The 12,212-nt window shown below is 40.4% G+C and overlaps 1 protein-coding gene across 4 annotated transcripts; it reads right to left on the reverse strand.

Annotated features, from left to right (window-relative positions):
- Positions 1 to 256: 256 nt before the first annotated feature.
- pex16 (peroxisomal biogenesis factor 16) lies at positions 257 to 12,188 on the reverse strand. Of its 4 annotated transcripts, XM_086106260.1 has the most exons (12): positions 11,913 to 11,929; positions 11,768 to 11,803; positions 10,164 to 10,240; positions 9,789 to 9,912; positions 9,289 to 9,384; positions 8,083 to 8,178; positions 7,843 to 7,923; positions 4,657 to 4,812; positions 2,800 to 2,872; positions 1,631 to 1,750; positions 1,037 to 1,101; positions 257 to 565 (listed from the first exon to the last, which is right to left on the reverse strand). In XM_086106260.1, exons 4-12 carry the CDS (start codon positions 9,874 to 9,876, stop codon positions 507 to 509), a joined length of 834 nt encoding a protein of 277 aa, XP_085962386.1. In that variant the 5' UTR covers positions 9,877 to 9,912; positions 10,164 to 10,240; positions 11,768 to 11,803; positions 11,913 to 11,929; the 3' UTR covers positions 257 to 506. The 4 variants fall into 4 exon arrangements, with proteins under 4 accessions (XP_085962386.1, XP_085962384.1, XP_085962383.1 ...); XM_086106258.1 differs by lacking the exon at positions 9,289 to 9,384 and having other exon boundaries at positions 4,657 to 4,809; positions 8,083 to 8,183; positions 9,789 to 9,922; positions 11,913 to 12,188; XM_086106257.1 differs by lacking the exon at positions 9,289 to 9,384 and having other exon boundaries at positions 8,083 to 8,183; positions 9,789 to 9,922; positions 11,913 to 12,187.
- Between the last annotated feature and the right edge of the window lie 24 nt (positions 12,189 to 12,212).

Raw genomic sequence — 12,212 nt, forward strand, 5'->3', positions numbered from 1 at the left:
TTTTCCTGATTCCCAATGGATCCAGTTATTTAAGTTTTTGCCTCAGAGTGATGATCATCCAAAACTACTTTTGTTAGTTGTTGAGCTGCAAAGAATCTAATCAAAAAACAATGTTCACAAGACGACTTGATAACTGACACGTTGACATATATGCATCAGACTAAACTCCTCAAACTCACTCCTCTGGAATCTCCACATTCAAAGTGTTCACATTGGTCGTTTCAAATGAGTGTACTTTCAGAGCAAAGAAAACAGACAGAGTAAAATGAGTTTATTTTGCTTCAAAAGGTACTCTGTATGAAATAAAGTTAGAGTAAATGTGCAGTTTTTGATAGTTACACCAGCTGCTACAGATACTAAAAACTGCAGTCACGTCGAGGGAAGTGAGACAAATAAAGGATATCTTATCTTAGACAAACTGCGGAAAGTGTTACTAAATATTTATTACAGATGGACTTGTTGTTGTGGCAGCGTGTCTACTTCCAACGGCTATCTGTTTTTTTGCTTTATCCCCAGTTGTAGAAGTAGATCTTCTGCCAGGTGGGCAGGTAATCCATGAGAGGCCCTGAACAAACAACCAATTTGTTAGTGCGAGGGGCAATAAGACTCAAAACACCTGCAACACTTCGAAACAAATTGTTTTGAGACGCTGATCCTCATTACCATTGAAGTCACTGGACCCAGTCAACTTTCACAAAGGAATTAGATACTTATTGATGTTGATGATATTAACTCTCATTGTAACTATTGCATCTGACTTTGTACTGCATCGCCCCTGCTGAAATCAGATTTCAAAAGTAACTTGCAGGCGAAATAATTCATTTCGGTGCAAGAGTATTAAACACCAGTAATTTGCTGTCAAGCATTACCAATGCTTTGTGTCTGATGTAATTTCTAGACGACTCAAGAGCATGTCTCACACACACACACACAAAATCATATTTATTTGTCAAATAATGAGTGGTGAACCAAAACAGGGAATGTCCATCTTATTGTGGTTTTAAAAAGTTGAAACACCTGAATCAGGAGTACTTACGCGCTATCAGGCCTATTCCAGGAACATGCTTGGCCAGAAGTCGCAGCAGGAAGAGAATCTTTTCCCTGCACGCAAAGGAAAACTATTTTACTCCAATGTATTTAATTTTAAACAACACGTGACTTTCCTTTCATCAAGGACAGTCGCGAAACATAGATTAGCGTGTCTGGCAGAAGTAAGAATTCCATAGCTGATACACAGACAAACACCAATGGCACATATTAGCAATGAGACTGTTTCAAACCAATTTAAAATTTTCCTCAATAACATCAGAATCTTTCCACTCTGATTAGTTTTCCACAGCAAAACAAGTTGGGCTAGCAAACGATGTGTGAAGCAATCTGCACACAAGAATATATTTCATTATATTGCATACTGTACTTGTATAGTTTTGATGGTTTACAAGAGTTGCAAAGTGATAGTGGCGATATTAAGGTCCCGAATGCACTTTTTTAAAAGCACTTTTGCTGTGGACTTCTGCCTTGTTTATTGATACGTTTACCAGAAGGTACTTCTCTCCAACTTTCGGTCATTTCATATGATGAGCGCACAAAAATCAAAGTTTTCTTGAAAGTGGCCTTCAAACATACTCACTCTGAATATCTGTCATAGAATGGAGAACGGACGAGGTAGTAGAGTAAAAGAAAGGATCTTCTCCTCATCTCCTCCCTCTCCCATCGGTTATCAAATATTCTCTCATGGAGCATGGCAAAGCTAGACAAGAAAATACACCCCCCCCCCCCCCCCCCAAAAAAAGGCAATGAAAACTCTGTGCACTGTTCTAAAGATTTCAAGACAAAAACAAAAACATCCTCACGCAAGGGTGTCCACACTTTTTCATTTGAGGGCCGCATACAGAAAAAAATGAAAGGTGAAAGGGCCACTTTAAAATTTGTCAACTTTTTGAAACACGCTGAAATCGGTCAAGGAAGCAGTTATAGACTGCTTGTATTGTTTAGTTAATTTCATCAGCTTTCTGTTCAAGGTGTTGAGGCAAATAGTTGAATATTTTTTTTCCCCGAGTTTTTGGGGTGGCCAACAGCCCTCGATCTCACAGAGTAGATGCGGCTCTGCACTTAACATGTTACACAACTTAAGATTAAAATTAAAATTCCACATAATAGGCACCCAGATAACAGCTGTTCATATCAATCAGCTTTGTAAGGATTCATAAAGCTCAGTAAAAAAAATGAAGAGGTGCGTTGGTGCCTATGAATTCCGTTCATTGTGCTCAGTCCATTTGGTTCCAATTGGAACCAACCCGAGAGTAATACATTATACATAATACATTTTATTTATAAGCGCCTTTCAAGACACCCAAGGGCACTTTACAGTAACAAAAAACACAAAACAATACGGGTTGAGCAGTGGCAGCCAAAACGCGCCAGTGTTCACTCAACCCGGAAGTCAGAAAGAAACCACAAGGGAGGGAACCCTCAATTTGAGGATAATTTGAGTTAGGCATATAGATGGATGACGATGAGCCAGTGAATGACTGGATGGGTGGATGGATGGATGAATAGGCCAACAGAGGCCGATGGGGATGTCAAATATAATAATAATAATAATAACAGTAAAAATAATACACTCAATATGTAGAGTATATGAAAATGTAAAACTACTCAGAGTATTATTTGGGAGTGTCGGTTTAGACGGTTTTCAAAAACCGTTCCACCACTTATAGTTATGCCTGACACCAAGTCGAAAATAACAACTGGTCCAGATACGAGAACAGCATTATGCAAAAGGGGAGATTTACAAACCTGGAAAGCTCCAGACCTGCGGAGATAAGCCATGGCTTCCAAGACTGTTTTCCGCACAGTCCAAGGCTGAGTACTGCAGTCAAAAAAGGACGCATCAAGGACAACCGCATAATTAAAGCTTCAATGGGAACAATGACATTTTTTTCAAAATGGTAACTTTCAATTGTACAAAAAATTTTTTTAATCGTTTCATTTATGTCACAATGGCTTATTCGTAATGTTCATAAACCTTAAATCAGGGGTGTCAAACTCTGCATGTTTTCCAAATCTCCCTGTTGCAACACACCTGATTCAAATGAACAGGTTCAGTGTCAGGCTTCCGCAGAGCTTGCTGATGATCTGATCATTTGAATCAGGTTTGTTGCAACAGGGAGACTTGGAAAACATGCAGGACAGCGGCCTTCCAGGACCTACAGCGGCCTTCCAGGACCTGAGTTTAGGGGTGTTCACATGGCAAAGTTATACCGGTGCAGCCACTGAAAACAGCTTAAACCGGAGCAAATTTTACCCTGCTCGGGAGGTGGTTTAAAATTTTACTCCGAAGTAAATGCTAGTTTGCGGGGCAGCACTGATATAAAATGGGACGTGTGAACACTACAGGGGTAGACTCGCTACGCGTCAGAGAGTTGATTGCATACGGGTATTGCATAACTTGCATCCTGGGTATTTTGCACTTCTTTCCTTCCTTTCTCTCATCCTTTTACGGTATCTGATAGACCACAGCGTTGATTTGTCTGGAGCAGTATAAACCATGGTTTTTTGATATGTCACAAACAAGGCGGGGAAAAGGAAGTACACTTTATGCATGCGCATGTTTTATTTCCGTTTTGCACGGACGCAGAAACCGCCGTGTGAATGCAAGTGGGGCTGCATCGGGGTTAACACTTCTCTTAAGTAAGCAGCTTTACACGTGTGAACGCACCACAAAATTTACACCGGTGTAAGATATATCGCCACAAAATACATCAGTGCAGCACCAATGTATGTGAACACCCCTTTAGGCAGCCCTGTATACTAAGTCCCTGCACTAAGGCTAAACAACATAGTAAGAGAAAAACGTGCTTATATTTTTTGTTTTCAGACTTGGTTGAACTGAGAGTTTGTGTGTGTGAGACAGTGCACACAATCTTAATTGTTGAAAATGACTGGCCTGTGGTCGTAGTACTGTAGGAGTCAATTTGTGTCATTATGTTGGTGTGTGACATTTATAATACATGTGGCAAAGCAGAGGTCTGTGTGTGTGTGTGTGTGTACGTGAGAAGAAGGGATGGGTGATATTTATGTGTGCCCATGTGCATGATGTGGCTCTTTGCAGTAACACAGTAAAGAAAATTGGGTCTTAGTCTCTGACTGGTTGGCCACCCCTGGTTTAGATCATGGCTATCAAACACAAGGCCTAGGGGCCACATCCCACCAACTCACACTGCTATAAAGTATATTTGTGAACCCCCCCCCCCCCCCCCTCTCTCTCCATTTTCTTAACAGCTTTATCCTCACAATGGTCGGGGCCGGTGGCCAGCCAATCGCAGGGCACACAGAGACGAACACCCATCCACGCTCACACCTAGGGACAATCTTGAGTGTTCAATCAGCCTGCCATGCATGTTTTTAGATTGTGGGAGGAAACCAGAGTTCCTGTAGAAAACCCACGCAGGCCCGGGAAGAACATGCAAACTCCACACACGAAGGCCGGAGCCGGGATCGAACCTACGACCTCTGCGTGCTAACCACTGGGCCGCCCACATACAAAAAAAAAAATATGTATATATATATATAGAGAGAGAGAGAGAGAGAGAGAGAGAGAGAGAGAGAGATTGTTCTGTTTTGTTTTACAGGTGGTACTATAAGAAAGGATACAATGCACAAGAGGTCGACTGATGGACACAGTCTCGGCGACGGTCTCTTGCAGCTTCAAAGGTGTCGGTTTGCTGTGGAGCTTCTCTTCCCTCAAGTTTCGACTCCTCTTCTTCTCACTGGCTGCCCCCCACTGCCGGGGTGGCACAGAGGACCCTGCTACATCACACAGAAGTGGCAAAGTGGGAAATTAGCCTCAGACACATTGTGACTGGCAAGACGTGCTCTTAATATTGACTCATATGTAACTATTTATCCAAAGTGCTTGACAAAGCTTGTATGATGCAGTGCAGTTCCACACCACTGTCAACCACAATATTGTCAAATACTGTTGGTAATTCTAAATCTGATTGTGTGAAAACTAAGTGTTATGAGCCCTCTAAAGGCAGAATATTTGATACAGCTCATGTAACCTTGACATGAATTTACATGTTCAGTGCACATGCATGTAAGATTGTATGGAAATTGCTTTTCCATCATTTTGTCAACGATGAACTGGGTAAAAATGGAGACTGAGGGCTGATGGCCTAAAATTCACATCATGAAATAAATTGAATCATTTCATGTAATGGTATCCATTGTAATATATACCGTATTTTCTGCACTGTACCTGCACCTTCAATGAATGGCCTATTTTAAAACTGTCTTCATATATTTGGTGCACTGCATTATTAAAGCGCATTGAATAGAAGCTACAATAGTGGCTGCGGTTGCGCTATGCATCCACTAGCTGGTGGTACACTAAAGGGAATACAATATAACTTTGTTGATATAGAGCCTTCACAACTGCTGCAGCTGTAATAAAGCTATGAGAACTGGTCACAAACATGGACATGAAACATATCAATACAAATGGCATTCCAAACAATAAATGAAAGACAAAAGTTATGAAGACAATTGATTCAACAAAAAGGCACACAAACCTCGTGGGTTCACATCCACAAGGGGCTAAAATATTGTATAAGTCTTCCTTGTCTCCTCCTTCCTTCGTTTAGTCAGTAGTTAACTTAGCTTTTGGTATCATTTTCGTTTAATAATGGCTGCGCAGAGCTCACAAAGTAGTTGCCCGAGTGTGCGGTGGCGAATGCACATATCAATTAGTGTCAAGCAGAAGCCTCTAAGGCAGTGGTTCTTAACCTTGTTAGAGGTACCGAACCCAACCAGTTCATATGCACATTCACCGAACCCTTCATTTGTGAAAAATAAAAATAAGATTTTTTGTACAAATTCAAGACATTGAAAAAACGCATTTATTAAAAACGGAAAAAAAGTCAACACAAAGATAAGTAGAAAGTATACATTTTTTAATTGTGCACAAAATGTGGTTAAGATTGAATGACTGTCTGTGTCTTGTGTGTAGTGTTGTATTATTTTGTTATTATGACTTCAAGATGGTGCCGCGAGAGTGGCTGGCTTTACAGCAGCTCCTATACTTTTTGTTCATCTACTTTCTTCCTTTCATAACTTTGCTGCTGTAAAAAAGGTTTTCTTATTCTTATTCTTATGAACCAGCCAGTGATGGCCAAGCGGGCGTGTCATAACTAATTGACATGTTGAGTCCTGTGTGTCTCAACCTCTACGGCAGAAGCTCTGTCGAACCCCTGAGACTGATTCACCGAACCCCTGGGTTCAATTGAACCCAGGTTAAGAACCACTGCTTTAAGGTTACAAATGGTTCCTGCTAATAATCACCACTAGATGGTATAGGAACACTTAACAGTGAAACAACTCAATGGCGAATATAAAGAGAGTTAGTCTCTTTATATTATAGGGCGCGCTGTCTGCTTTTGGCAAAATTGAATGCTTTTAGGTGCGCTTTATAGTCTGAAAAATAGGCACTTAAGTATTAAAATTATAATGGAAGTATCAAGTTATTTCAATGTGGAAAGTAAATTACAGTATTTTCTGTTCAAAGAGGGAGAAAGAATCTGATTTAGTCCTCTCTGTTTCTTTAGATTCAAATTTTCATGTAAACATGTCCGATTTTAACATGTCCGATTTTTCTTTTATTTCATTACAAAGAGGAGACTCATGCAAAGGTTATTAATGCAAATCATAAAGACAAGTAAACAAAGGTTAACAATAAGTGTGTCCCTTGCAGATAGCCCTGTTATGTATTTGTTTTTATTATTATTTTTTTAGTTCCGTTGTTTATTTATTGCACTGCTTAACTCTTTCATTCCGCAAGACGTACTTGTACGTCTTTTTAAAATTAGGCCCCGCCTACCAAGGACGTACTTGTACGTCTAAAGTCTTTTTTTTGCGTCATAGAGAGGAGGGTCTGATGCAATCTGTGAATGAGAAGAAGCCATTTGCATTGTAAATCATGTAAAAAAGCGACCAGCAGGTGGCAGTGGTGCCTCACATGTTTGAAATGCATGCTTTTACAAAAAGCTTTTTCTCCGTTTTTTGCCGATGAATCGCCATTTTCATGAAACTTAGCCATTGTGTAATGCCGATTACTGAAGAATGGAAAAATATTTTTTTTTCTGCTGAAAGAAGAGAGGACAAACTTTATTTTGGTAGGCTCCATGTTTATATAGCATTAGAACCAGATATTCTGTGGACCTTGCAAGATCAGTCAAAATCCAGTAAAACGCTGGGATTGAGGGGGTTGCTCCAGTGAAAATGGCTGGAATCGAATGAGTTAATCGCCACTGCCAGTGAGGTCAGCAGGCTGCGAAAATAATGAGCACCAACCAATAACCTCTGTGCTCCCTTCAGAACCACACCAAAAGGTCAATATGCACCCCTGTCTGTAAGAATGATTACACTTGGAAAAAGTTCCAGTACTCTTTAGCCAGACATGAGGATCCTATCACCCAAATGTTCCAATTGTTTGAAAAAAGTCTTCATATCAGGGATGGCAATGGCTAGTGATGAAAAAAAAAGCGGAAAGGGGCGTGGCCTGGACGGGGCGACCAATCACAACAAGTAAGACATGATACACGTCCAATCGCAGGGCTGTTTACAATCGGAAGATGGAAAGACTGATCGGGAGAGCTCGTGAAAACTCGACGATAAAGGTACCTGACCCCCCCCTAAAATTTTCTCAACGGATTTAGACGATTCACAAAAATGATCAATTTAAGAAATAAAACGGCGGATTTCCGCGTATCCGCGGAAAATTGCCATCCCTGTCATATGGCAAAATATTATGAGACGGAACAATTGTTACCCAATTCTTACCGCCATGCAGGGATCTGATGACACGGCCTGACCTCTGGCCTACAAAGCAGGCGTCGTCCTGCTGCTCCACACTCCCATCCTCTGTGCACAACAGGAAGTGGGTCATCTCCTTTTGGCTTGTAATGAACCATGTGCACAAATGTTTTGTTTGGTACAATATTTGGGCGGGGGGGGGGAGGGGATTTATTAGCATGTATTGTCAAGCACAAAAATAAAACCACCAGAGTTTACATCACTGACCTTCTGCAGCAATTTCTGCACCTCGCTCAAGGGGGATGATGGGCGGTGAAGTCTGAATGCCCGATTTGTACCACAAAAGAAGCACAAGGCGAAAAACTGCCCTTTGGGAGAAATGGGATAGAAAAATTAAGTAAGCTGAGGATGATCAGACGGTGAACCTGTGATTCCACTGCACTGCCTGGCAAATACAGCACGTTCAATAATACACATTTTATATCATATACCGAAACACATAAAATACGATAGTTGCAACCAATGTTACCTCTAATTTTCCAGGCGTATGAGCATTCCCACAAACCTCACTGAGCATTCCTTGGACCACGTGAGCAACGTCAGCGGCCAAACCAGTATCATACCTGACCAAAACCTGCGATCGTAACAAGTGTGTGTGTGTGTGTGTGCGTGTGTGCGTGATTTTTTGCGCCTGTAATGGGCAGCATTTTTCGCAGCCCCGTTTTGTTCAGTGGAGATGGTGGCGCTGTTGGGACAGTCTGGGTTGGAGCGGCTGGATGGATGGCTTGTGGAGTTGAGGATTGTATTGTTAAGAAAAAAGTCAAACCCACCTTTCTATCAAAACAGTACAAATCATTGAATGGAGTTTTATGACACAAATAAAATTGACCCAAGTTTGTTACTTTTTATTGAAAACTTTTATTTTACTTTAAACATAATTGAGCTAATCTGTTCTGTACATCTATGGTCCCACATTGTCCACTCATAATAATAATAATGGCAAACATATCATTTAATAAAACACAAAAATCGACTTAGTCACCTGACCGTTGCAAAGCGCAAAACAGCCTCATTTAAGGGGCTGGTAAGCTATGTTCATGTTTGGACTTACTAAATGGAGGGGTCTGCGCATCGCCTGCAGCCTCTTGTTTGTGGTGAGTGTAAGTGAATGTGTCAATGTATTGAATTGAATACAACTTTATTGTCAAATGTGCTGTACGTATGTGTAACATACAGCACAGATGAATGCGGTAAACTATCGTATCGTAAAACAACTGTGTGCGCACCCTCGGTCGCACTCCTGGAAGTGTGAATAGTGTGGTGCCCCGTTTGTAGATTAAAGTTGGGTGGAAATGAAGGAATGAGTGTAAAAATGTAGCGTGTGCGTGCGTGGTGCGCGCCAGCAACACCATGTGCGAGCGGTGCTCAATTGCTCATGTGTGCAGTTTAGGGGGAACATTGGTTGCAACTGACCTTGCGAAGCATCCAGCAATTTTCTATGCCGCTTTTGCTCATTGTAGTCTCTGCAACCTATCCAGCTGATTTCGGGGGCGAAAGGCAGGTTACACCCTGGACCGGTTGCCAGTCAGTGGGAAGACGCATGCAGTATTGGAGAAGAGTGAGCACACCCTTCACATTTTTGTATCTTACTATGACAACACTGAAGAAACGAAACTTTGCTCACAAAGTAACCACGAAATCTCATCACACAGTCATTCATGTCAAAACTGCTGACTTGATAATATTACAAGGCCTCAAGTGTAAATGGGAAAACTGAAATGGATTTAAGAAGAAAAAAAAAAGAAAGTCTACACATGAATCATATCCTCATTGTTTTATTTCATATTTATTGTGGAGGTGCGGCAAAATTATACAAAAACTCACAATAACGTACTTCTGTCCTGCCCAACCTTACGTACAGCATGCCATGTTGACACAAACTCAAAATTCAAATCCTATTAAAAGTCACTTACTTAAAAATTTGAATGAGTCCGATGACCAGCCAGCAGCCAACTTCACCGCACACCTTTTGGGTGCCCATCTCAAGGAACACCTCCACATACTCCAACACCGAGAGCCAGGTCAGGATTCTCTGCTCTGAGATGGACTTGGACAACGGAGAACAATTTTTAACATTACGGCGACAACTGCAAACTGACTCTTTTTCCACATCTGCACATATCCAGGCTGCGACCACTCGACTTGTGCAAGCACAATCACGATTACAATGATTCATCCTGCTTTCTGAAATGAGACATCTGGTTCAAGCTCTTTGCAGCAGTCTTTGCATCTAAAAGACAATTTCTTCAAACATGTATGGCACTTCATCATCTTTGAACGGTGCTCACCACAGTTAGGGCACACTTGAGCCCTTTGCGCAGAATGCTGTCATTAAACAGCACCAGGAGATTGGAAGCAGAATAGACTGGAAACACAAACAGAATCCCATCAACATTGACACATGTCAATCCTAACCTAAACGTGCAACAAATTGCTCTTCTGTCCGGTGTCAACTGTATGTAAATGTGTTCACTTCACATCATGTAAAATAAAATAGGAATTAAGTCAATGACATTTTGACCTCTTACCATCTGTTGCATCAGCCGAGCCATTTCTTTCTGTTTCATTCTGAGTTGGTTTCATTTTCATTTTTAGTCAACTTGGACAAGACAAGAGACTGTTGTTGGCTTTCCTTTGAATCCATTTATCTTTGATAGTGTCTCTATTGCAGTTACAGGAAGGCCAGTTTTGCCATTTCTATATACATACTGAAAATAATTATTATAAAATATAATAATTATATTTGCACGAATGTGTGTGCTCATCAAAACATAAGAGGAGTTTCGAGCAAGACCTCTAATTATTTATATGAAACAAATGTGTATGTGTATATATATTTATATTTTTTTGGAACTACCATTTTCAAGATTCACAGCCTAAAGGTGATCTACAAAAAAATGTCTTGGAACCTTCATTGCATCATTCTCATTTCTGTTTCCTTTTTGACATGCTTTCAGTTTCATTCTTTCTCATCGAGAATGGCAATTCTATTGAAAGTTATGTGATGCAGGCGTCTTCCAGTAACTCCTTTAAATAGAATAATTTACTGAGTTATTTAAACGGCCACCTACTTGCATGCTGCAACATAGAATGAATACTTATTCTGCGATTGAACCTATTTTACACGTTTATGTTTAATGTGACCACTGAACTGTACAATGTACTACTGTATATATTCTCTCATTTGCAAATTGTTGGACTGGAATGTACTTGGGACTGGCATAGTTAAGAATTACATTGATTGTGTGTAATTGATTGTCTCTTAATCTTCTCTTGAAGCATCTGAGGCAAAATGAACTGCACTACTTGACTAAAAGTAGCATAGGCTCTGTTGATTCAGTCTTAACTAGTTTGCCTTCTAAAGAACAACATGATGTCATTTATGGGAAGATGAGCTACTGTGTAGCCAGAAAGATAAAGGGCTATTATTAATAACACTTTAAAAAAGTCAAAGAATGAGTCAATTAATTTTTCATTCCTTTTTTCCCCAAAATGTGTCAAAATGTGCATTTGCCTTTGAATACTTTTTTTTAAACCTCAGTCGGGAATGCACATTTTATTCATTGGCAGAGATTTAACCGAACAAAACTAAATAAATAAGTAAATTGAAAATATTAAAAATAAAGAGGCAAGGCAAAGCAGAGCAAAAGTTTCTAAACAACAGTGGTATCAAATAGTTTTTTTGTCACCTTAATGACATGCATTTTGGTGCCAACCAAATGCATGCTGAGTGGAGTGATTCCATCACAACTGGACTTTTGTGGTTGCTTAACATTTTGCCTCTCATGCCTCGGTTCGGAAGATGGATGGATAATACACTCAATCAAAGGGGGGGGGGGGGGGAACATAAATATGCTGAATCTTGCAAGCTAGTGACTTAGTTTTTTCTTACCAAGTTCAGACAGTTCATGGGAATCGGCAAATCTTCCTGTCCGAAAAAAAAAGAAAAACAGCGTTTGATGATGATGGTTTCTTCAGGTGAACTGCATTTTTTTGGGATATGTTAAGAATTGTTAATATTCAGGGAAGTCACTCACCTGCAATTAGGTAAGAGATGGTCCGAACTGCGCTCTCCACCTGGGCCGTTGCAATCGGATTCTTTTTCACATACTCTGTATAACGCTCATAAACCCGAGTCACTTTATCAATGTGCTCTTTAAATCGAGACATTTTAGCACCAACTCAGATCCACACTGAACATTTAAAGGTTGTTCCAAACACCGTTATTAAAAAGTTTTTTTTTTAAACTACCGAAGAACAAGTAAACATTATTCACTTCCGCCTGTCGGACACATTTCCAAAAAAGTGGTCCTCCCTCTATTTTAGTCCCGCTGCTC

Source organism: Hippocampus guttulatus, chromosome 3, assembly GCF_054856545.1.
Source record: "Hippocampus guttulatus isolate MCC_2025c chromosome 3, RoL_Hgut_1.0, whole genome shotgun sequence".
NCBI classification, from domain to species: domain Eukaryota; kingdom Metazoa; phylum Chordata; class Actinopteri; order Syngnathiformes; family Syngnathidae; genus Hippocampus; species Hippocampus guttulatus.

Excerpts from the sequence above, each read along its gene's own strand:
- pex16 (XM_086106257.1), bottom strand. The coding sequence starts at position 12,045 with ATGTCTCGATTTAAAGAGCACATTGATAAAGTGACTCGGGTTTATGAG. Across the intron at positions 8,184-9,788 it reads GGACTCATTCAAATTTTTAA|GGCAGTTTTTCGCCTTGTGC; the intron begins GTAAGTGACTTT and ends TTTCTCCCAAAG. Across the intron at positions 1,102-1,630 it reads TTCTATGACAGATATTCAGA|GGAAAAGATTCTCTTCCTGC; the intron begins GTGAGTATGTTT and ends CTTTGCGTGCAG.